The sequence below is a fragment of the Candoia aspera genome, chromosome 1 (assembly GCF_035149785.1).
Source record: "Candoia aspera isolate rCanAsp1 chromosome 1, rCanAsp1.hap2, whole genome shotgun sequence".
NCBI classification, from domain to species: Eukaryota; Metazoa; Chordata; class Lepidosauria; order Squamata; family Boidae; genus Candoia; species Candoia aspera.
Window position 1 is genome coordinate 195,990,847 of NC_086153.1, and position 25,653 is coordinate 196,016,499.

General features: G+C 38.1%; 1 protein-coding gene across 1 annotated transcript in view; it reads left to right on the plus strand.

The window, feature by feature from the left end:
• The window catches only part of LOC134507533 (sodium channel protein type 1 subunit alpha), a 96,431-nt gene that overhangs the window by 59,610 nt on the left and 11,168 nt on the right, over positions 1-25,653 (plus strand). Inside the window, exons 17-22 of the mRNA XM_063318235.1 lie at positions 3,737-4,219; positions 6,436-6,553; positions 6,978-7,132; positions 8,419-8,592; positions 10,236-10,358; positions 23,108-23,389. Coding sequence (XP_063174305.1) covers positions 3,737-4,219; positions 6,436-6,553; positions 6,978-7,132; positions 8,419-8,592; positions 10,236-10,358; positions 23,108-23,389 — 1,335 coding nt within the window. The remainder of the gene's footprint in view (positions 1-3,736; positions 4,220-6,435; positions 6,554-6,977; positions 7,133-8,418; positions 8,593-10,235; positions 10,359-23,107; positions 23,390-25,653) is intronic.

Here is a 25,653-nt window from a genome sequence, read left to right on the forward strand (position 1 = left end):
AAAGCCTACCTTGCAGAAGGAGATAGCCTTCCTGAGCACCTGCATTATATTCAGCAGCTGTTTGTTGAGTTGCAGGAGAAAGGAATGGAATTTATACCTCTCACAAAATCCTATATCCTCCTGTCCTCACTGAATGAAATGTGGGACACGCTGATTTGTACCCTGGAAGCTATGCCTGAAGCAGAACTCCCCCCATCGTATGTTATACAGCGCTTACTCGCTGAATGGGAGAAGAGAGAGGAAAGATCCCCCCCATCTCTTCTGGAAAGCTGCAATACCAGAAAACAAGGGAAAAGAAGGAAAAGGAAGCTGAGGCCACAGCGCTAGCCAGCCAGTGATGCTTCACCTGTGGTTCAGCTGGACATTTGCAGAAAGACTGTGCCTTGAGACCCAAGAGTAGAAAGACAGAGAAGAAGAACACAAGGGCAACACAGAAGAAGGCTCTTCAGACAAGCCAAATTGCACAGGTTGCTGAGAAGGGTAATTCTGATGTATGGGTGTTAGATTCTGGGGCCAATTGTCATTTATGTAATTGTAAAAGCTCTTTTGTGTCACTGTCTAAAACTGAAAGACAAAGTGTATTTTTGGCTGATGGGTCTGTGACCAAAATTATGGGACAAGGTGACTTGTATTTATCCTGCTTGGGAGAAACTGTAAAAGGTGTGTTGTATGTGCCAAATTTACAATCAAACCTTTTATCTGTGGCACAATTGGCTGCATTAGGGTATGTCATAACATTTAAGAAAAATGGTTGTGAGATACGTAAACATGGAAAATTGTGTGCTACTGGTATATTAAAAGACTCCTTGTACATTGTGCAAAATGCAAGGAAGCCAAGCTGCAAGGCTGCAGTTGGCAACACTCCATATCATGACCAATGTGTACACCTGATGCACAGGAGATTTGGTCATGCTAATTTCAAGTATATAGCACAAATGCCACAGCTGTGTGCTGACCTAAAGATAAAACCCTGTGATAAATACTTAGACTGTGTAGTTTGCAAAGAATGCAAAACACTAAAAGCTCCTGTGAGTAAGCACAGTGACAGAGTTACAACTAGACCTTTGGAAATTGTACACTCTGACATTATTGGTCCTTTTGCTCCAAGTGTTGGACAAGCAAGGTATGCAATGACCATCATTGATGATTTCTCAAGATACACATTTATCTACATCTTAAAACATAAAGATGAGGCATTTGAGAAATTTAAAAGTTTTGTGACATGGGCAAATGGAAAATTCCCTAGGCCTGTATCTGCACTCCAATGTGATAGAGGAGGAGAATACCTTTCTCACAAATTCAGAAGGTTCCTAGTGGAAAAGGGGATAGAACAAATTCTTTCTAACCCTTACACCCCTCAGCAAAATGGTGTTGCTGAAAGAAAGGGCAGAACCTTGCAAAATGCGATGGAATGCATGATTAAAGATTCACAATTATCTTTTAAGTACTGGGGAGAGGCAATATCAACTGCCTGTTATGTACAAAACAGATTGTATAACTGTGATTCAGGATACTCCATTCCATTTGTTTTATGGTGTGAAACCAAAGGTAAACCATCTTAGAGTGTTTGGTAGCACTGCATCAGTTCATATTCCAAAACAACAGAGAAGGAAAGGAGGCCCCACAACAAAGAAAGCCATCTTTGTTGGCTATGAACAAAGCCAAAGGAGCTACAGGTTCGTAATGGGAGAGAAAATAATTAGCAAAAGCGCTTCTTTTGCTGAACAAAACTGGGGGAGATTAAACTCTAGCTGTCCAGTTGATCTGACCACCACAAGAGAACAGCAAGGACTTGCTGATGGTGATCTTTTGCCTGATGAGGACATTAAACCAGAAAAGCAAACTGAAGATCTGTCTGATGAGACAGATGCTTCTCAGGACAGTGATAGGAGTCAGAATTTAAGCCCTGTATTACCTCGCAGATCTCAGAGAAGTAATAAAGGCATTCCTCCATCACGTTTTCAGGCTGAAACAGTAAAGGCATTTCATGTATTAACAGAACCTGAGTCTTTAGAACAAGTGAATGCTTTACCACCTGAGATTGCACAAAATTGGCATTCTGCCATGCAGCAGTAGTTAGCATCCTTGAAAGAAAATAAAACATGGAAACTGGTAAATCTACCTCCCAATGAACACTGCCTACGTTGCAGGTGGGTTTTCAAACTGAAAAGGGATGCTGATGGCAAAATCCAAAAATATAAAGCAAGGTTAGTTGCAAAAGGGTTCACTCAAAGGAAAGATTTAGACTTTGACAAGACTTTTGCACCAGTTACTAAAGGTGAATCAATTAGATTACTGTTAAAAATTGCTGCACTCAAAGGAATGTCAGTTCACCACTATGACATTCAAACTGCATTTCTCTATGGTGATTTAGACCACAAATTATACATGCAGCAACCCCCTGGCTATGAAAAAGGGGAGAATCTAGTCTGTGAACTGCAGAAGTCAATCTTTGGATTAAAACAAGCTGCTAGATCCTGAAACCAAAAATTAGACGAAAAACTGCAGAATTTTGGTTTTGAAAAAGAAAAAGCAGATCCATGTGTATATATGAAGAAAGACAAACAAGGCTGTATGTATCTGTGCGTTTATGTTGATGATTTGCTGCTGTTCACACCAACAGAAAAACAAAGGCTTGATTTTGAAGCCTGCATGAAAAGCCATTTCACATTAAAAAGCCTTGGAACTATAACAAATAACCTAGGTTTGGAAATACACAGGAAGAAGGATGATAGCTTTCTGTTAAACCAAAGGGGAGATAATGTTAAAGTAATGTGAATGGAAAGACAGAGTTGTCAAAGAAAATTGGTTTGCATCTTATTCTGTAGTATAAAAAGGGGAGTGTTAATGTTTTCTACTACAGATTAAGGTTACTATGTAACTAATCATTTTGGCCGGGTGAAGAGGTTGAATTTAACTGTCCCCTTTTCAGTCGTTAATTTTTGCACCTGGGGGGAAGAACTTGCCTGGACTTGTTTTAGTTTCAGTTTCCCTTCTGTGTAGGCATGTAGAGAGTTAAGCAGCTCTCACTGAGAGCCTGTAAGAATGCAGAAGCTTTTAAATATGTTTTGCTTTCTGTAAATAAAATTATTTTTATAGAAATGCCTGGTGTGTGACTTTTCTGATCTCTCCTGACTTTTCTGATCTCTCCTGGGCCAAAGGCAATCTGCCAAAATGAAATACTAAAAATATTTGCTAAAAGAAACTTATTTGCCAACCTACAAAAATACAGTGGTGCTTCAAAGTTTGTGAACCCTTTTGAATTCATGAAGATTCATGTTCATGAAGTCAATCTTTCCTTCAAGATTCATAAATTAGGAGGAAACCTATAGACTATGCAATGAGAATCCATAAACACTCATCTTCCAAGGCAGGGTTACAGAACTTCCATTGGCTCAAGGGCAGCCCTGAGCTTTCTGTGACTTGGCCAAAGCCAGGTGCCATTTTGGGAGGGGGTTTCAGAGGTGATATAGGTTCTGTAAACATCTGTACCCATTATACCCTAAGGAATGCTTTAGCTGGATGTGTGAGCTCAGGCTGTGTGGCTATGTGTGTGCATGTGTCCTGTTGGCCTTTATCTTTGTTAGCACAGCCTAAAACTCATACATTCCTTGTGTACTTACAATGCTTGATACATGGACTAGGTTGTGAGTCGTTAATATATTTCAAATGAATTATTCCAATGCATAGCATCTTCTGAACAAAACCAAGGATGAATTTTCCTTCTCTCCTTTAGGTGCTGAATCTCTTTTTGGCCTTGCTCCTGAGCTCATTTAGTGCAGATAACCTTGCTGCCTCGGATGATGATAATGAAATGAACAATCTCCAGATTGCGGTGGCGAGAATTGATAAAGGAATGGATTTTATGAAAAGAAAAATCCATGAATTCATCCAGAAATCCTTTGTCAAAAAGCAAAAAGCTCTAGATGAAATCAAGCCGCTTGAGGAGCTCCACAATAAGAACAGCTGCATCTCTAACCACACCATGGAAATTACCAAAGATCTTGATTATTTTAGAGAAGGAAATGGAACCACCACCAGTGGCATAGGCACCGGCAGCAGTGTGGAAAAATACGTGGTAGATGAAAGTGATTACATGTCATTCATTAACAACCCAAGTCTGACTGTGACTGTACCAATTGCTGTTGGGGAATCTGATTTTGAAAATTTAAATACCGAGGAGTTCAGTAGTGAGTCTGATTTGGAAGAAAGCAAAGAAGTAAGCTTTTAAATGCTATTAATGTACATGATTTAGGGCATAAGAAATATTTCTGAAATGGGTGGGGGTATTTTTCAGAGATTAGACAGTGTGAAATACTTTCATGCAAATGGATTAGAATATAAAATCTCCCTCCAATGAATCCTTGGACAATACAGCCTTTCGTCATCAAGCAGCTACCTCATTTTAGCGACCATTTGCAAATACAGGTAGCCTGGAATTTCCATCGCTAAGCCATGCAGTTGTAAAGCGAGATGGCATCGCTTAGCAATGGCAATCCTAACAATTCCCCTTGCCATCATTAAGTGAATTTTACCTGCCGTTAGCCTGAGCACCCACCTCAATCCAAGTTATTCCCAGTTTGGTTCCTCCCAGCCCTGAACACCGCCTTCAACTTCCCCCCGCCTATCTCCCCCCAACCTATCTCCCCACCATCTCTGCCCTTTTGGAAGCCCTGCACCCTGCCTTGTGGGGCGGGAAGCGCCCTGCATGGGTGCACGGCCACCAATAGCAAGTTCCACCTTCCCCAGCCTGCATTCCTTCACCCAGCTGCCTCCTCTCCCAGTTCCCCGCACCTACCTTTTGCCTTTTTCACTTAGCCCTCTCAGGAGAAGCCAAAGCATCTTTTACGCTGAGGCACTGGGAAGGTAGCGTAAGCTGAGAAGATAGCGTTCTGAAGGGAACCATGTGGAAGAAACAATCACCAGAGAAGCTGGGTCCAAAAAGGACTCACAAAGGCAGGCAGATGCTTTGGCTTCAAGCAAGCCATTCTGATTCAAGATAGTTGAAATAGCCCAGATATCTTCTCAGTTTACGTTATCTTCTCAGTTTACGCTATCTTCTCAGAGCCTGAGGCACTGACAGATAGCATAAGCTGAGAAGATATCTGGGCTAATTCAACTATCTTGAATCAGAATGGCTTGCTTGAGTCCAGGAGCTTGGAAGTAGGAACACACATGAGTTTCCCACAAAGGGAGAACAGACAGTCCATAAAACTCCAATACAGTAAACTAGCTAGGCAGACCAACAATGCAGGCTCCACTCTGGAAATCATCTGGTCTGACAGGCCCAGAGCCAATTGTGCCCTGGCACCATGTTGTGTGGATGGTCGTCTGAGTGATATAGGCAACCTATTAAAATCTATGCCAAAGTATTCCATGATTTGTAATGATGGTAGAGATCCATAATAACATGACTACTAAAAAAAAAGGCTACTAAAAAAATGAGTACTGCAATGTGACAGATCAGAGTATTATTATTTTTTAAGTATGGTATACTTCCTAGTAGAAAGCCAAGCAACCAACAGTCCTGTCTTTATAGGGCTTTATAAAAAGTTGTGTGCTTAGATGTTGATTATTTCACAGATCTGATTGCAGCTGTATTTTCCATCTTCTGCTTCCCATTTGATTTGATTCTCTTTTTTTTTGTATCTAATTCCTCATCTTTATAAGAAAGGGGAAAAAAAGAAGCTCTGGATGATTGGACAGAGACAGAAAATGGTTATCTAATCAGCTATCCTTTCTTTTCATTTTCTCTTCTCTCCCACAGGCATTTTTCTTCAGTTCTTTTGGGGTTACCATGACAGTTTTCACCTGTGATCTTCCTCTCTGCTTTTATTTAAACTCCTTAGTTTTTGTTTCCCTCTCACATTCCATCTTTTACTTCTCTAGTCCTTAGTCCTTTCAGTGGAATTAATGCAGTAACCATTCAGTCTACCACCATGCTTTCCAGAAGATCTCTAGTTTGATATGTTTCCTTCTTTCTGTGCTTCCAAATGTTCTATGTGACATTCAGTCATCATCAAATTCAGAATGCATTTAGCCACGTTGTTCTCTTGTTACTACTTCTTTACTAGCTATTGTGTAAAATGCTGTTATTCTCCCCAAGGCACAATGCTATTGTTGTTTGATCATACCTTAGCATCAGGCTTCGATTAACTTTGCCTCAGAAATGAAACTTACAGAAACCATTAAGAGAGCACTAAACATCCACACTGTAGTGCAGACCTACATGTTACTGAGCAGTAAATCCTTCTTTGTCCATTCATGTGCTAATTTGCAATATCTATTTCAGAGTAATGTTCCTATTTCTGGTTAATGTTTATTGTTTTTCCAAAGAGACCATATAGCATTTTAAAAGGACATCTAATGATGGCTGGAGTTTTTTGTGTCTGTATTATTTTAGAATGTATTAACTACATTTCTTTCCTTTAACAGAAACTAAATTCTTCTAGCTCATCTGAAGGAAGCACAGTTGATATTGGGCTCCCTGCTGAAGAACAACCAGAGGCAGAACCTGAGGAAGCTCTTGAACCTGAAGCTTGTTTTACAGAAGGTCAGGGAAGATTAAGTATCCAAGCTTTTTGTTTAGTTTATTGTATTACTGGAAGACATACAATTGAAAGGAATGCAAATCAAATTTTGTGTGATTTTGGTGGTTAAACTGTTGGATTAGGAGTGGGGAGACCCAGGTTCTACTCTACCTGTCCACAGAAGTTCACTAGATGACTCTAGGCCAGTCACTCTTTCTCAGCTCAGCCTACTTCACAGGCTTATTGTGAGTTAAAGTTGAAGAAGAAAGCACTACATAGATCTCCTTAATGAAGGATAGAATATAAATCTACTTAATAAAAAAGAAAAATCATTGTGAAAAGGCTACAGTTCTGTCATTGCCAGACAGTCTTAGATCAAGAAATGTAAAACATTTTTGTTGTTGTTGTTGTTTCTCTTTCATCTTCTTAACACTTAATGCATTTTAGGTTGTGTACAAAGATTCAAGTGTTGTCAAGTCAATGTAGAAGAGGGAAGAGGAAAACAATGGTGGAATCTCAGAAAAACTTGTTTCCGAATAGTTGAACACAATTGGTTTGAAACCTTCATTGTCTTTATGATTCTTCTTAGCAGTGGTGCTTTGGTAAGTGAAAATAATAAATCTTTTTTTAAAAAATGTTGGGGGAGAGGGTTACATTGTAAATGTAAAAATATTTGCACTTTTCAAAACCAAAACCAAATGAAATATATTTCAGAACTGGAAAAGCCTTTGAATGGATAACATCCTTTTTATACTTGGAGGAGGGGAAGGTAAAATTTTGTGGCTAGATTAAAAGAAATATTTTTGCCATTGAGGAGTACACTAATGGGTAGTGCCATGGAGGGGCAATATCAGACAGACCTGCAATTATAGTAGCAGATCTGCTAAGATATTGTGAAAGTTATTTTTTTATAACTTGGACCCAGGTTATTAGGGGCTATTAGTCTTGAAGACTAAATATTACCTCCCCAACTGAGGTTAGCATACCTCCAAATCCAGTTGCATGGGGACATGGTAGGGGAAGAGTGTGTCTCCTTTTTGTGAGCAGGCCAGTCAAATCTGGTTGGTTATTAGAAACAAAACGATGGTGTAAGATGGGCCTTGGCCTGATTCAGCAGGGCTATTCTTGTACTCTTGGGTTATACTAGATACTACTTTGGTGTCTATGATCCTCCTATCCCAGCTTGTTGTGGTCATCTGAGGAGGTTTACCTATTGTTTCTGTGGGCTTAGATCATAGAGACTCATGGTTAAGCCTTCTCTGTAGTCACCCCAAGTCTTTGATTATACTCTCTGCTGATTTCAGAAACTTAGCATTTTTGTTTTCTGAAAAGGCCTTAAAAAAACCCTGTTTGCTTGCTTGCTTGTTTACATAGCTTATATAAATCAAATATGTGTATGTACGTGTGTGTGTGTGTGTGTTTGTGTGTGTGTATTTGATTTATATAGCCCATCTCAAAATAATGACTCTGGGCAGCTTACAATATTTAAAAGGCAATGCAAACAATAAAAAAAGTCGAAGCTTAGACTTCTACTTAATAATAATCTTAATTCATTGTAATATTCTTGATTTTAATTTGGTGTTTTAGTTTTAACTTTTTATTGGTGGTAAATGTAGCAAAGAATCCAGGAAAACTTGGTGGTAAATATAACAAATCATCATAAACATTCATTATAACGATAGATTTGGATTGCCAGAAATAATGCATCCTACTTCTTTGTGGAAGGAAACAGTTTAAGTGATTTAAAGATAATAGCCTGGAATGTACACTCTTTGCCTGTATAGTTTAACTAATTGATCTAAACTCTTTGTACAAAAGTGGAAGAAATATATGGCTTTGTATTATTTTTTTAACTGAATAGAAACTAAAACTTGGGTACCATTTACAGGCATTTGAAGACGTATACATAGAACAGAGGAAAACGATCAAGACCATATTGGAATATGCTGACAAGGTCTTCACTTACATCTTCATTCTTGAAATGCTTCTGAAGTGGGTGGCTTATGGATATCAAACATACTTTACTAATGCCTGGTGTTGGCTGGACTTCCTGATTGTTGATGTAGGTACTCATTGTCTAAGTATTATCTATGTCTCAAGTAGAAACTGCAGTAAAACTTCACAGTATAAAATATTCTCATTTAGGATTTCAGCCAGCTAGCCAGCTATCGCACCATGCCTTTTTCCAAGATAGTCTGCTAAAGTTCTTCTTTCATTTCATCCACTGCCCAGGTTTTCTACTTTCTCTTCCTGAGCTGCTCTTTATTTTATGGTTCCTACCCCAGTCTTGCTATTTGGGATGGTATTGTTTGGACTACATAATGATCCACACTCAGACAGAATATATTTTCTATTACTATGTAGGATATTTTTATTAAGCTCTTTTAAAAAATTGCCACAACTTCTTCCCTTTTAACATTTTACGTTGTTGTTTGCTTTGATCAATACTCCTTTGGAAAACTTGATTTCCATATAGTGCTTGGCACTCTCAGGATAGCAGAGTCAATGATCAGAAAAATGGAAGCCAGTTCATAGACCTCTCTCCAAACAAGTTGTGAGAATAGTCTAAGCCTATGTAACATTTCCCTGGAAGCCCCACTCAAGCATTCTGAATTCACAAGTCCTGCACAGAATCCAGGGTCATTTGGGTGATATTAGCAGGGCCAAGGCTTAACCACATTAGCATTCTAGTTTATATAATACCCAAATTGGGGTATTGAAAGGCTAAGAAATGATTCTGTGATGCTATTTCCTTTTATGTCAGTAAAATAGCATCTGAGTGTTTTAAATACACGATGTCCTAGCATAGTGTTAAGAGTCCCCTCAGATTTGAAGAATTCAGATCAAAGCATTCCACATGACCTTTTCAATTTATGAAGAATAAGTATGGCTTTGTTGACAATAGGGTCTATAACAAGTTAAAAATAATTTAACACCAGGGGTAGAATTCAGTGCTCTTTTTGTGAAAGTTGAAGGAATTGGTTCCCCCTCTCCCATCGTTCCCCTCTTCCTATGATGCCTGCTTTTAAGAGAGATCCTTCAGATCAGACATTGGAAGGGTAAGGTGCTTGAAGGAGGAAATTAAATTAATCATTTCCACTTCATCATCAAGGCCTGTGCTATCAGTAGAAGTAGAATATTGGAATTCTGTTGAATGCCTACTAGTGGTACATATTTTATTGCAAATAAAGGTTTGCCAGATTTTAAATGTACTTACTTACTTGTTAAAAAAGAGTACTTAGCCTGCTTTTCATTAAAGTATTCCCAAATAAAATGTCATTGCCATGCCTGTAGTGTAGCATAAGTATGTTTTTTACTGAGCTTCTGCTAATTGGAGTACACATACTAAACCATAATGTTTGAACTCAACTGCTGTGGATGGCAAACAATGATTAATGACATAATAGCTTATATGAACCCAGTCATGACTTATTTAATAAATCTTAATTTTAAAAATATATAGTTTAGCAGACTGTGCTAGCAACCTGTTCCTCACAGTCCCACATACCCAAGTACAAAGCTGATGCTGAAGGATCTCAAGTTCATGCAAGAACCTGTTTATCTTTGGGATGTCCCCAGTTCTATAGTTCCTCCAGACTGCACATTACTAAAGTTCTATAGTTCCTCCAGACTGCACATTACTAAAAATGCTACAGCTTTAAATACAAAAGGATGATTTTATTTATCATTTTTTCACCCCCACAGGTATCTTTGGTTAGTTTAACAGCAAATGCACTGGGTTATTCAGAACTTGGTGCCATTAAATCCCTTAGGACACTGAGAGCATTGAGGCCTTTAAGAGCCTTGTCAAGATTTGAAGGGATGAGGGTAAGACAAAATGAGAAGAAGCTTGATCATAAATAAAGTGCATGCCTAAGTCTAATGAATGTTCTGTGCATGTCCAGTGGAGAATGATCAATCCATGCAAAAGTGCCGCCCTTTCATACAATTGCATATTTATAGGTAGTAGATAGATTTCATTAGCTAAATATGAGCCTTTTTTAATGCTACCTATTAGCCGGGTGATTTATATTACTTTACTTTCTAGCCAATTTGAGGAGTTTGATCTTAAATATATTTAAGCAGATTTGCTAATAGGAACTTCAAAAGTTAGTCAATTTGGTTTGATTTCTCCTGAATATCTCTTTCATGAACATGGTTTATGCCACGCAACTGTTTAAAACAGTATGCTGTTCTCAAAAAATCTGACCTAAGTATTGAAATTAATAGGAAAAGAACTGTCCTTGTCAAAATTAATGGAAATATACACAGGCTACATTTAGGCTTTCATTTAGCTGGTCACATTTGACTAGCATCAGTTCTCCAAATACGATCATGTCTCAGTCTCTTTACACTGAACTATTTAAATATTAGTAGCATTCAAAAGTATTGATTAATTGTGCTATACAGAGATATTTTTATAATCTTTAAACATAGTGTGATCTCATTAATTGGACTAAACCTGTTAAATGGCTAATTAACCAAACAATTCAATTGATTCTTTTTTTCCCACACTAGCTAATAATTCTCAGTAGAGTTAAAATAATTCCAGCATTATCTACACAAATCATGCATTATTATTCGGTTGCTTTCTGGGTAAGTCAGGATCCTGTCTTAATTCCTATCTCAGAAAATATTCTTATGCTTTATCCCTGTTTTCTTGTCTTTCTTAAAGTTAGTGGTTGTGACTGTACTGAAATCAGTAGTGAAGCTCAAAATATTTCTGTTGAAAATATGAATTTGCCCTCTGCATACAACCTGATTCAAACTGCATGTTGTTCAAACGTTATTTTTAGAGAATGTTTTTGCCACTTCATGGAAACATAAGAGGAAACAGCTTTTGATTAATGATAAAAGAACCTGTCTAGTGAGATGAACAGCTAATAATATGCTGTCTAAATAGTACTTAGATTTAAAAAAAAAACACCAATACATGAAATGAGATTCAGATGATTGGAGCTCATTTCCTCAAATTGTATCCATCAGGTTGCATATCTTTTCTACAAAATTTCTAAAAAGAAATATTGTAAATTGAAACTGACTCGATACATGAATTTCAGGTGCATCTAACCACCCCTTAATTTCAACAAATCCCTTTAAACAAGAAATTCATGAATTGAGAAGTCAGCAGTGGAATAGGGTAAGAGCTGGTCAATTACTGTAGTGTTCACGAACATTCATTCAGTTTTCAACTGACTGTTTGGTTTATCCATGTTCATACTTCTTTTTCTTTACTATTCATGAACATTCTTGCAAATACGTTTTTGTTGACACAATTGTTTGGGAAACTGTTGTGCTTTGTACTCCTTCCTAAATAATCTTCAGGAATGGCAATGATGCTTAATGTTCATGTAATATGTGTACAAGAATATGGCAATATGAAACATTACTTAAATACATATCTGGTTCATAAGATAGGACATAAGAATGCATTTGGTTTCATCTTTACATTCAGAAACAATTTTGCTAGTTAATGCTTTCTAGAAGGAAAGGAGGTGTCACGTGTACACAATGGTATCAGTTATTCACCGTTTTCTATGGGTCTTCCTCACTTAAAAGGTTCCTGTTATTGAGTCAAGGAACAAAAGAAATAAAATTCGATTCTAATGATATCATTGCAGCCAAAACTAAAGAGACATAAATCAAGGATGAAATCTGCAAAGAATTTACGAAGTCCAGAACTCTTGGCCAAAATTTAGAAAGAATGCACATTCACAGAAATCACTGTATCTGTTAATGAATGATTCGTGAACAGGAAAAGAATTCACGTAAACTACTGAAACACTTAACTGACCAGCTCTCTGCGGAGGCACTGATAGCTACTACATACCTTTCCCCAGCAGCTTTATTCTGAAGGGAACAAGGGAAGAACGGGCTGGTGGCGGAGAAATAATTCATGCAAATCATTAATGCCTCTTTGCTCTCTTTAAGGGGAGCAGTGGTTCAGTGACACACATCACAGAATTGGGGTTCGACTATTATCTATGCGGCAGCAGATTGTGGAGTGAGAACATCTTTAGATATTAGGTACTAGCAGTTTTCTGTTTTGGGGGGAACAGGGACTCACAAGTTCTGTTGGTCTTTTTGGCCCTTTATTCCTAGAATGCAACAAAATACAGTATTTTTCTACAATGCAGCATATAGTCTGGTGCTGAATGTGGGCTTGGGGAGCTCTGATGCCATGATAATTCAAGAGCCCCATCAGACTTGAGTTGCACTTACATACTAAGCAAATTAACAGCTTCGATTTCAGATGATGTCTTGTTATTTGGAAGATAAAACACAGCAATGACAATGTTCAGTAACCAAGAAATGTAAGATTCCGAAGGAGCCCTCATAAAGAAGGCTATAAGGAAAAGGCTTGTAGATAGATTTTGAGATAAGCAGCATTCAAATGAAAGTGAGATCTAGCGTCAATATTATTCTATAAATTGTGTTTTTAAAAGTATTTGGTTTCATTTAATTAATTGGCAGGATAGGTCATAAAGAACTTTAAACAGTCTTTTCCATACAAATTAAATTTTTATTTTGAGTTGTTCCCAAGTATCAGGTTCTAGTTTTCACATATTTGCATACTTACATTTAAATGTGGGACTTTAAAATTAACATTATATGATTTCTCTGTTCAAAAACTGGTAAAAATTATTTCTACGCAGAAGACAACCCCAAGGCCTAAGGACAATGTAAGTCTGTGACATATGGCTAAGTTCTTTTAATATTTATAAAATACCTGTTCATAGACAAAAGAAAAAAAACACCAAAATACAATATTTTAAAAATTCATACCTGTTTTGTTATTTTATAATTATTCTAATATATTTAAAAGTAAATTTAAACCACTGTAACTCCACATAGGTGCTGGAAGGCAAAGTAAATAGCTACTTCTATTTGTATTAAATCTGCTATAGATTTAGAGTATTCTAATCTCAGTGCAAAATGAGATTTGAATATGCATATTGCTTTCTATTTATCATTCTTAATATTTACTGTAATATAAAGTTCTTGCTGTAGTTCAAGTATGTTATTGTTCACATAGAAAAATCAATATCAATATCCATTGCTTTGCTAAATTTAGAGGATTGATTTTTTATAGCAATAAAGCATGTGTTTATGTGTAAACTCACTGGAAGAGAGCATGTTATGCCGTGCTTGATACCTTTCTCTTAGACCAGTAAAGCAGAAAAGGTTTTTTAAAAAATTAATCCACCTTGCAGTTTTAGCTTTGCATGTCTTACGCACATTTCTGGCTGATTGCTTTAAAGTTTATCATATTTCAAATTTCCAGTCCAGTTTCTGAGACAGTAATATTAAAAAGAAATTTGTACCCCAAATATTATCTATACAATATTATGTAATTCAGCAGATATATTAAAACACACTTTACATTGATGAAACAATGACTAATTGGCAATTGACAATATCACAAATGTTCAATGTTTACAGGCCCAATTATTAAGTATTTGTTTTTTATGAATGAGGCATACTATTAATTTTTCCCAACAGTTGTTTTTCCATGACTTCTTTCATACTGTATAAAGACAGAAAGAGGAGAAACACAATTAGAATGTTAAACATGAAAGACTGAGGTGCCTTCCACATACAAAAGACATCTTCTGCTCTGATAGGGTTGTTTCATACCTGACATTAGAGTTGTGTAAGAAAAGCAAAAACAGACCTGGTTCACATATCTGACTGAGTTGATGTTTGGTTGTTTGGTTTCAGCTTTATGTAATGTGATCTCAGCCACTGTGGCTTCAAGGTCATGGCCTTGGTGAACCCAGTTCAGTAAACCATAGTAAAGCTATATTATTTATTATTATTTATTGAAATGTATTGGCTGCCCAACTCCAGTGGACTCTGGGCAGCATATAAAACTAAAAAAAAAAAAAGCATTAAAACAGTGAGAAATATTAAATCAACATTAAATCCACAGGTTATAGTTTTGTGTGAAGTGTGGACCTATTTACCATGGTAATGTGTTAGTAGAGATGTGCAGATACATACAGACATAAATCCTTCTGTATTTAGTAGACACAGCAAATGTACACAAAATTGCAGCTCAGTCCAATGTGCCATTTCCTTTGTGTAAAGATTAATCCAAGCAGAAATACAGGAAATGCTGCATATAGGTACCGCTTCGGCGGGAAGGTAACGGCGTTCCATGAGTCATGCTGGCCACATGACCCGGAAGTGTCTATGACAACGCCGGCTCCAAGGCTTAGAAACGGAGATGAGCACCGCCCCCTAGAGTCGGACACGACTGGACTTTACGTCAAGGGAAACCTTTACCTTTACCTAATTTAGTGATAGTACAAAGCACTTTTGCTCTATATCCCTTCTATTTAAAGGCTAGTCTGGGAAATCTTGATAACCTTTATACCTTTTTTATATTTGATTTTCTAGAGACAAATTCCCTCAAAAATTTCATGCAAATAAAAAGTGTTTTTAAAACATGAATGTCTTGCCCTGAAATTGCAGACAGATTATAATTACGGCAACATTAAAAATGATGGGATGTAAGTAATAATTCACAAGCCCCACTGAAATTAATGGAATATAAATATCAGTGGATCTTATTAATCATTACTCAATCAAGTCCCATAAGTTTCAATGGTCTACTGTAAGTGGAGATTCAAACAATGCACTTCTTCAGATGATGAAGTTGCAGTCTTAAACACAGCTTACTAGGAGAAAACCTTGTTGAATTCAGCAGTGCTTACTTTTGAGTAAACATACTTAGAGTATACACTTCATTATATTCTACGTGAATATATACACAATATATAAAACATTAACAACTATTTTTTTCTCTTTTTAGTCATGTTTTGTTAGTTACTTACAAAACAAGCATTTAAACATATGCGAAGGCCAAAGAAATCTCAGATGCAAAAATTAAGATTTAACTAGTTTGATTACAGTATCTCATTTTGAAAATATTGGCTCCTTGTGAGGAAAAGGTGCAGCATCATCAACAAATCACAGTCTTAAAATTCCCGATTACCAAAGATGTTTACATGAAAGTAATTCCCTTAATGTTCCACGGCAATTTACTCAAATCATCGACTGGTTCCATCCTTTTGCAGTAGTCCAACTGTCATACCATTAACTTGCCCCATCTGATTTCTACAGCCATGCAACCTCCAATAATAGTGATTTAATCTTAGTTCTTAGTTCGTTTCTTTGTTTACTAAACTTGTATTTGCCACAATCTAACAACACTCAGTAGTTTATGTTGCTGCCACAGAAAAGCAGCCTTGGCTGTCTCCACTCTCTGAATATGGGGCTGCAAGCAACTGCTCCCTGAAAAAGCTAGTTGGTTGAGCCAATTCTGGTTGGAGGAGGCGGCCTTGCAATTATAAGTATCATGGGATTAATAGGTCAACACCGGCACCTTAAATTGTACCTGGAAACCAATTGGCAGCCAATGCAGGACCCACAAAATAAGTTTATGTGTTCTGAACACCAGGTGCCAGTTAGTGCATGTGGGCTGCTGCATTTTCTCCAGTTTCTGAGTTGTCTTTGAGGGTACCCCAGGTAAAGATCATTGCAGTAGTTGAATCAGGTGGTCATGAGTTATGAGTTACTGTAACTTCCTACATGAGATAGGGTTACAATTGGTGTACCAACTGAAGCTGGGCATAAGCCCCTCTAGCCACAGCCTCCAGAGGGACCCCAAATTGTGAACCTGCTCTTGTGTGTTGTTGTTTATTCATTCAGTCGCTTCTGACTTCGTGACTTCATGGACCAGCCCACGCCAGAGCTTCCTGTCGGTCGTCAACACTCCCAGTTCCCCAAGGGACGAGTCCGTCACCTCTAGAATATCATCCATCCATCTTGCCCTTGGTCGGCCCCTCTTCCTTTTGCCTTCCACTCTCCCTAGCATCAGCATCTTCTCCAGGGTGTCCTGTCTTCTCATTATGTGGCCAAAGTATTTCAGTTTTGCCTTTAATACCATTCCCTCAAGTGAGCAGTCTGGCTTTATTTCCTGGAGGATGGACTGGTTGGATCTTCTTGCAGTCCAAGGCACTCTCAGGATTTTCCTCCAACACCACAGTTCAAAAGCATCGATCTTCCTTCGCTCAGCCTTCCTTATGGTCCAGCTCTCGCAGCCATATGTTACTATAGGAATACCATTGCTTTGACTATGCGGACCTTTGTTGTCAATGTGATGTCTCTGCTCTTGACTATTTTATTGAGATTTGTCATTGCTCTTCTCCCAAGGATTAAGCGTCTTCTGATTTCCTGACTGCAGTCAGCATCTGCAGTAATCTTCGCACCTAGAAATACAAAGTCTTTCACTGCTTCTACATTTTCTCCCTCTATTTGCCAGTTATCAATCAAGCTGGTTGCCATAATCTTGGTTTTTTTGAGGTTTAGCTGCAAGCCAGCTTCAGCAAAGGATCGTTACCTTGTCATGGTGCTGGAGCTTGAGCACCTCAATGATGCCCTGAGCTAAACTGTGAAGGGCCACCCAAGACGGGAAGGTCATGACAGAGAGGTCAGACTAAATGCTCTTGTGTAAATAGCATCTATTATCTAGAGATACTATTGGTGTTGACAGAGAACCCTGATGTACAAACAGTAACTCTGACTTGGGTGCACCTTCAGTATGTTCTCTCCCATCCAGGTCTTTAGAACCTCCGGGCACCAGGAAAGGGCATTATTAGCATCTCCCTTACAGCCTGGATGGTGATGTGAGCATCCTGAATCATCAGATGACTTCACCAGCACCTTCACAGAGCGGTTAAAGAGCAAAAGAAAGAGGAGCAATTCCACCCGCTCATCCACCCATTGAGGAAGGACAGGAACAACTGCAAAACAATGCTTCAAATCCCCAACCTCTGTGGGCAGTCCTGTAAGATATCATGACTGGTGGTATCAAAACCTACCAAGAGGTCCAAAAAGATGAAGAGAGCTGCATTATTCCCACCCAAGTTCTAACACAGGTCATTCAAGAGAGTGACCAGTGCTGTCTCTGTCCCATACCTGGACCTGAATCCTGACTAAAAAGGTCCAAATAATCTGCTGCTTCTAGGAACAACCTTCCCTAAAAAGCGGAGCTGGTCATTCTAAATAAGATCACTGATGACAGCCACCAGTGCAATAAGAGAGTAGAAGTAGGCACCTTTGGCCTCACTTATTGCCCAAATATAAGTGTGTAACTGTGCTCTGTCAGATTCACTTCTTGTCTTCAGACATTGTTTCTGGTGCTTCACTTCCCAGAAGGTCTCAGAAAATGAAGGCAACAATTGAAATTGACCACCAGGAAGAGGTTGTTCAGGGATTATACTTTCCAGCACTCAGTGCACCTCCTGCCACCATTGGGCAACAGTTATTGGGTAAATTTGCCTACCAGGGAAATAGGAAGCTCCCCAAGGCCATTTAGAAACCAGTTGGTCACATTAGGCAGTGGACCATCTGAATGGGTCCCACTGACCTACAGAGGTACCTGGAATTCTCAATCATATCTGGATCAGGGTGTGATCTGACCATGGCAATGGGGTGATAGAAATTGTCTCCCTCTCCAGATCACCAACCATTTGCTCAGAGACAAAAATAAAGTTCAAAGAGGGACTACCCACATGAGTCTATGTAATGGTATGTGGGAATAATCTTGAGGGATGTGGGTAAGAGAAGCTGCCTAGGGAACAATCAGATGAAAAAGGGAGGAGCCTGCAGCAACGTAATGGTCAGAGAAAGAAACTTAGAAAGGATCTGCCCTAATTGATCAGGCTTTAAAAAGAGATGGTGGGAGATTTGTTCTTTCAGACTTGCAAGATTCTGTTAATGTAGCCTTACAATAAAGCAGAATTATTGTAAGACTACAATAAAGTCATGTTTCCTGTTTGGTTACCTAGGAAGGCTGACAGTCTGGCCTGAGAATACTTGAGACAAGCTCACCATGGAGGAGATGAACTCCTAAGCTTTACTGGAGCTGGTCCCCGAGGTAGGTAGGTTCAAGTCCCCCAATACCAAGAGGTGGGGGTTCTCTACCAATACCCCAGAGGCCAGTTTCAGCAGCTCAGAAAGTGATTGGTTGGTACACCAACAGGACTGTAAGCTTGTCTCTAAGCCCAACCTGATACATGGGCACTCACACCGCACTATCTCAAGAACAGTGTCCCTGACCACTGGTAAGGTGTCCTTAAAAGAGGCAGCTTCCCCACACCCCCAGCCCTGATGTCAGGTTTGCTGAAGGACCCATCTCTGACAAGGAAACATTATCCCCTTCACTCAGCCAGGTTTTGGTAATACATGCTGGTTCTGTAATTATTAACTGGGATGTATGCAAGTTAGTTTTAGATAATTGCTACTTCATCTCAACCTGTACTCCCTAATCTTTTGGAGGTGATGGGCATGAAATGGGCATTTTCCCACAATGGCAATCACAGTGGGCCTATTGCACCAGCCCCACCCACACACACACCCCTGTTTATCAGGTAGCAACTTGTTGAGGCTGCTCTTTCCCATCTCCGCCAGCTAGGATGCTCTCTACCACCTCAGCCCACCACAGTTTGGGATGATGCCAGTGAATATTACTGTATACATAAGAGCATTCTTATATTCCCGTTGTTTTCTGTCTGACAGTAATAACTTTTCCTTAGAATTTCTTCAGATGTGAGGACTGTCCTCATATCAATGTTAAAAGGCATTTGCATTACAGAATGGCTTAGGAATTTTGCTAACGTGCACATTTCCAGTCAACTATGAAACCCATTGGGATGCTAGAGTCGAAAATTACCCAGTTTAAAGGCTAGTTGAACATGAGCCTTTCTTTTCCTCTCAAGGGAAAGTGGGCCAGCCTTGAAGGCTAAAAATAGAAGCTCTTTCTGTATTTGTACTAATAGGATCCTGTTAGCCCTGCCCCTTAGGTAATGCAGTCCAGATGGCAATCATTGCTGCTACCTTCACAGTCTCTTAAGATCTGCAAATAGTATCCGTGGACAGAACATGCTGCCTTTTCTATTTTTCAAGGCAGAAAAACAAAAAATATGGTTCATCTGAGAAGGGTTTGGAGTAAGGAAAGACTGTGTGTATCTCTGACTATGTCAAAAAGAATTAGGAAATACTTCCACAGCTCCTTCACGAAATGCTTAGAAATCTAATCTCTCACAATCCGTACCAATGAACTGCATGAGATGGAGGGGCTGCAGGGTTTCCAAACAGTGATACGTCCAATATGATGGTGGCTAAATGAGACCTGCCTGAAGCATTTTGCTTGCTGTAGCCCAATTCCATGAAAAACACCAATTATGCTTGCAGCTGAATTTTGTTTCAACTTTGGGAATAGTTGAAATAGCAAATTATCTCTTTTTAATATTCCTGGAGCACAGTCTAGTTTAGATACCAAATTTCACAACGTTCCAATTTTTTTGTGTTCGGTTGTAATCTTCAAACGGAGTGTTAAAGCCCACACAGTTGATATGACCTTCAAGTACACTGATACAGTACTGTAAATAGGTTTATTTGCAGGGGTTTCAGATAAGGCTTTCTATTTCTTTTACTCTGTCCTCCCTCTGAGCAACCCAAGATAAAGTTTCATAAATAATTTGCTTTAGAGATAATTTGCTTTAGAGATTATACTCCAAAAGGGGGTAAATATGAATTTAAGACTTGAAAGCTCACGTAGACTCTGGCTGTCTCATCCTCACATCCCCCCAGTGGGAATAGGGTAGCATCCTTCACTGCAGCTGAAGGACACAGGGAAGCTTCAGTGTTGCAAAGCAGGTCACTTGGCAAATATGGTCCTATCTCTTCTTCATCCTTTAACATCTGCTGACTGAGGTGGCCAGCAAATCGGTGCTCATGGAGGAATCCAGTTCTTCTAAATCCAGTTCTTCTAAAATTTCTCATATTGTGAGATACTATTTTATTACTGTTTTTAACATGATTCTTCACAAATCATGAATAGAACAGATCAAATGCTTAAAAAACATTATGGATGAATCTATTTTGAAAGATACATTACATAGAAGTCTGCAGTTCTGTTGGTGTTCTAGTGTGCTAATAAGAACAATTTTACAAACAGATCAACTTCTCTGTTAGGAGGAGTTTTAGTTGTAGTACTCTTTATTATGATCACTGACCAGAATTCCTCAAGTTAATAAAATAATTTACACAACTAAACAGTTTTGATATCAAATAAAATAAAAACAATAGAAAATTATAACTAGGTACTGTAGTTGAGGTGATCAGGACATGTCTGGTTTTACAGATGGTATAACAAAATTTAGCCACATTCAAAGAAATGAAATCATAGTAGTCTGATAAAAGTTACTGTACTGTACATAAATACATCAAAATTGTCTGGTTATTTCACCAAATAGGGGGTTATAAATTGGGTCCTTGCATCCTTATAGAAGACCTAGTAAACAGGACATGAATTATGGATTTAATGGTTCCTTCTGAATAAGGTCACAATCTTAGATTGTAAGAATTTTCTTATATTTGCCCTCAGGAGCTACTCTTGAAAGGACACTGAACTGTGCTAATGTTAGTGCTTTTCTGAGTTTAGGGACAGTTATTTGGTTTAAGAAACTTGCCAGCCTCTCCCCTTAACAGCAGCTTGTCTACTCAGCAACATATTCCTATGTAGGGTAAATAGATCCAGTTGGAACCTCAAACTTCTAGCATGTTGCTTGAATGCAGTAAGTGCTCAATCCTAGCCTAGCATCAGAATGGCTTCTCTTGAGAAGCCATAGTGTTGTAGTTTTTTCAGGGATGACCTTTTCCATGTTGTTTCACATTTATCCACAATGAGGAAAGAGCCCAAGTCTTCTGGAGAAAACAATAACTTTAACCAGTGGACAATAGTGCAAATCCACACACCAATTTCTATTTTAGTCAGACCTCCTTCCCTCCTCAGTTCCATATTAGTGTTTCATTTTGCTTGTTTTCAACATAGTTAAAAAGATTGTGTAGTGTAAGGTATGGTTCCCATTAGTTGATTTCTCTCAGTCTAATCCAGGGTATCCCAACCTTGGTGACTTCCAGATGTATGGACTTCAACTCCCAGAATTCCCCAGCCAGCATAGCCAACTATTATGAACTCTGGGAGTTGGCATCCACATATCTGGAAGTTGCTCATGGTGAGAAACACTGGTCTATTCTATATCACAGGGCTGATACATACCAAGTGGGTATACATCAAAGGTACTCCAAATCAAAAACAGAAAAATGTAACATTTAAAAAACATGATTTATTGTATACAAAACTGTACTTTGCTGATTCACCTGCTAGCTTTGCATATGTTAGACCTCATACTGGATATGAAGCACACTTGGGTCTTGCATACACAGTTCTGTTTCTTAGTTCAAAAGCTTGAGTTGTAATAAGTAATAAGTCGTAATAAGTAATAAGTAGTAAGCTGAGTGATTCAGACTCTTTCCCCTTCTCTTCCCCAGGAGTAAGACTTATGGAAAGGGATTCCACAATTAAAGCATTCCTTGTATAGGATGTTTAATATACTATTTAATATAGAAAACTGTTGCATGCTTCAACATTTATGTAATCCTACCCCACCCCACCCCGAATACATCCCTGCAGCAACTTTGGTTGGGGCATAAACTTTAGATTGGATCTCCAAAGGTGCCATGTTTTTCATGAAAGGAGCTTTGATCCACCAGAGGCTCCCACAACAACAAAAGGTCCACTGATTCCCCCTACTCAGGAGAGCTCTTCCATGGGAATAGATTTTCAGGGGATTTGAGAACAAAGAGGCAATCAGCAAAAGTCATTCCCTTTTCCTTAGGGGCCAAATGTACCATAAACCCATATTTCTACTATGATTCTGCTCATGGGGTCTTAATATTCACTTCCTTATGTTTCTTGATAGCATTCCACCCCAATCTTTTTGAATAAACTTGCATAGGTATTATAATTAAGGAATTAGGCTATATCTTTTGCTGTACTTTAGTGTTTCTGGATTCTTTAATCACACCCCTCTATTGATTTATGAATTTTTCATCCCTTTATTTTTTCACAAAATGTTTAATTAAAATAGAATTATTTGCTTAATAAAGACTGGAGCTTGAAATAAACTATGTGATTACTTAAATAAGCACATGTTGCAAACGTGTCTGGCTTTCTTATGCAAAGAAATTAACCTTTGTAATAAAAATGCATGGTTGAGTTCACTCCTTGAAATATATGCTAATTTTGATTTGATTTACTCAATATTCTTGATATTTCTGTTTTTAATTTTGGAGAAAGAACATTCATTTTTCTTTATAATGACTAATTTATTTTCTTGTAGTTTAGTTTTTTGTACTGTTTTATATGAAATTTTAACATCTATTTGTCTTTTATAGATATCAACATTCTTCATATTACTATTAGCATTATTAGTATTTTGTTTTAATCTAGGTGGTTTGGTTTTCTCATCTTTTGTCTTGCTGAAAGTATATGAAAGTTATTTTAAAACATTGTTCTGTTAAACTCAAAATAGTGCTTAGCCTTTTAGAACTTGCTTTAATTTTAAAAGGTAGTAAATTATGCATTCATGCAACAGAATAATTGTATTAATTTTGCACCCGTTCTTACACTGTTTTCTTTTCCTCCCGTATTTCTGTACTAGGTGGTTGTGAATGCCCTTCTTGGAGCAATTCCATCCATCATGAACGTACTTCTTGTTTGTCTTATATTCTGGCTGATTTTCAGCATCATGGGAGTAAACTTGTTTGCTGGCAAGTTCTACCACTGTGTTAATACCACAACTGGCGACATGTTCAGCATTGATGAAGTTGCCAATAAGACTGAGTGTGAGAATCTCATACATGCAAATGAAACTGCCAGATGGAAAAATGTGAAAGTTAACTTTGATAATGTAGGATTTGGGTACCTTTCTTTACTGCAAGTAGTAAGTGAAAATTCTTTAAAGGCTTCTTATTTATTTAATGCATAGTGAAAAGTTAGTTTGATCAAATAAGGCACTTACATTTTGGTCAGATACAATGGTTCTGGGAATATAATGTCCCCTTTGATTATGTTGAAACTTACTTTATGTTCCATGGGAAATCAAGTCATTTTAGTTCATTTGATGGGGCCACGGTGGCTCAGTGGTTAGGGCACTGAGTCAGGACCGTTAAGATCGGCAGCTTGGCAGTTCGAAACCCAAGAGCGCAAGCCACATGACAGAGTGATCTCCCATCAGTTTGTCCCAGCTCCTGCTAACCTAGCAGTTCAAAAGCATGCAAATGCAAATAGATGAATAGGTACCACTTCAATGGGAAAATAACAGGGACATGAAAGGACCCCCCTCGGGCATCCCCCGGGCAACAGTGATGTCACCGGCAAATCCTTGGTAGGTGCTTCTGACACGAAAAAAAAGTTCATTTGATGATCTTCTGCCTCCCCTCTTTAGACGGCCACGTACTTTCCATCCCTGCTTCAAAATGTGATAAGCCAGCACAGCTAAAGTTGGAGGGACTTCTTGCTCATTCAGCTGGGTTGGCTGTGGACTTTTGTCTGCAAAACTAATCCTGTTAATACAGCTGACTGGTATAATATAGCAAGCTTTAATCAATATGCTGGGTTATGTCTACCTGTTAGAGAGGTTGAAAATATATATATTTTGTTGCCCCAACATGGCCGAAATTGATAAATAAGGGCACTTATTTATTAAGATACCTACAAAATCTAACTTTCCCCAAGCTGAGAATAGCATTTTTTAAAGCCAGGCATAACATCTTCCCATCTGCACCACTGCAAGGAAGAGACTCCAAAACCCCATTAGCTGAGCGTACCTGCCCGTGTGGCAACAAGGAGATCAAAGCCATTTCACACTCTAAAAGTTCACACTACGCTGTAAAGGGATATCAGGTCTGCTTATATTCTGCTCCTGATATGTAAATTTCCAGGAAGACCAGACAATTTCTATGTGAATCATCTTCTAGAAGATTTGAAACTGTTTATCACCTGTGCAGTAGCCAAATTCTTTGTAGCGGCAATGAAAATAAGGCATAACTGGTTACAGAAATAATCACTTGCATTTTATTTATCACTCTAGATATAACACATACTAGCTATCTTGTTTTTAGATAATATACTGTATATTTTACTTCATAGTCTGTAATATTTTTAGATTTACACTTGCACAAGTAATTAATGCACCATTATAGTATTATATGCCAAATTTTTATGTGTTATTTTATTTTTGTTATGCGAGTATTTTATCTCATCTATTTGATTTTACTTTGGTGTATTTTTTTTATTTTTGCTGGTCATTGACCGAATAAACTATTATCTATTATTATTATTATTATTATTATTATTTTGTTCAGTTTTATATCTCCTTTTCAGTGTGAGCAATTCTAGGGTCTTAATAAGGGTTCTCTGCTGTGATGATGAAATTAGCAAAAGTAATGGTAAGGGGAGATACTAGTCCATCATAGCATCTTATGATGATCTGGAAAAACAATCATATTATTTATTTGACTAATAGTAGCTGAAGTTTCTCAATTCCGTTATTTTATTTGAACATTTTTCCCAAGCAACTATCATGCCAATGCTAGGTAACTTAGAACACCAGCAGTCTGGCTGTGTCCACAGGAACTTGTCACTTTTATCATTCTAACAAAAGCAACCTTCTACATTACATCACACTGCACACCGAAAAAGGGTGGAATTTGCACTGCAAAGTCACAACATGACTGGCATCATTCTCATCTCCCTTGCTGCCACCCCGCCCCTCCAGAGCCTGCTGAGACAGCCTGCAACTTATTTAGATTCAAACTTTTTATCTGCAACAGAGAGGGTAGTAAGGTCCAGATGTAGGTCACAATTACTGGAATTCTTCAATAATTTGAGCAGATCAGCAAGGATTTCCAGTTTACAGTGTTTGAAAGTGTACTAATTAAGGCTTGCTTTTCTTTTAACTTGTTTACGCTGCAAGATAAGATCTTCAAAGAATCTACTTTAAATTCCTTTGCCTAATAAAATGAGGTTCTCTCCTAGTAATGTCTTTATAATTTTTTCAGTATCAAGAGAAGATTTGAGACAGTTTTGTTCATCCAGATCTTTTAAATAAGGTCTGAAGTCCAAACCTCTTTGTTTAAAAACCTTCATTGCTAATGAGTGTGGTTTCCTTTGCTATATTGTGCTGTGCTTTTAATCCTTGTGGAT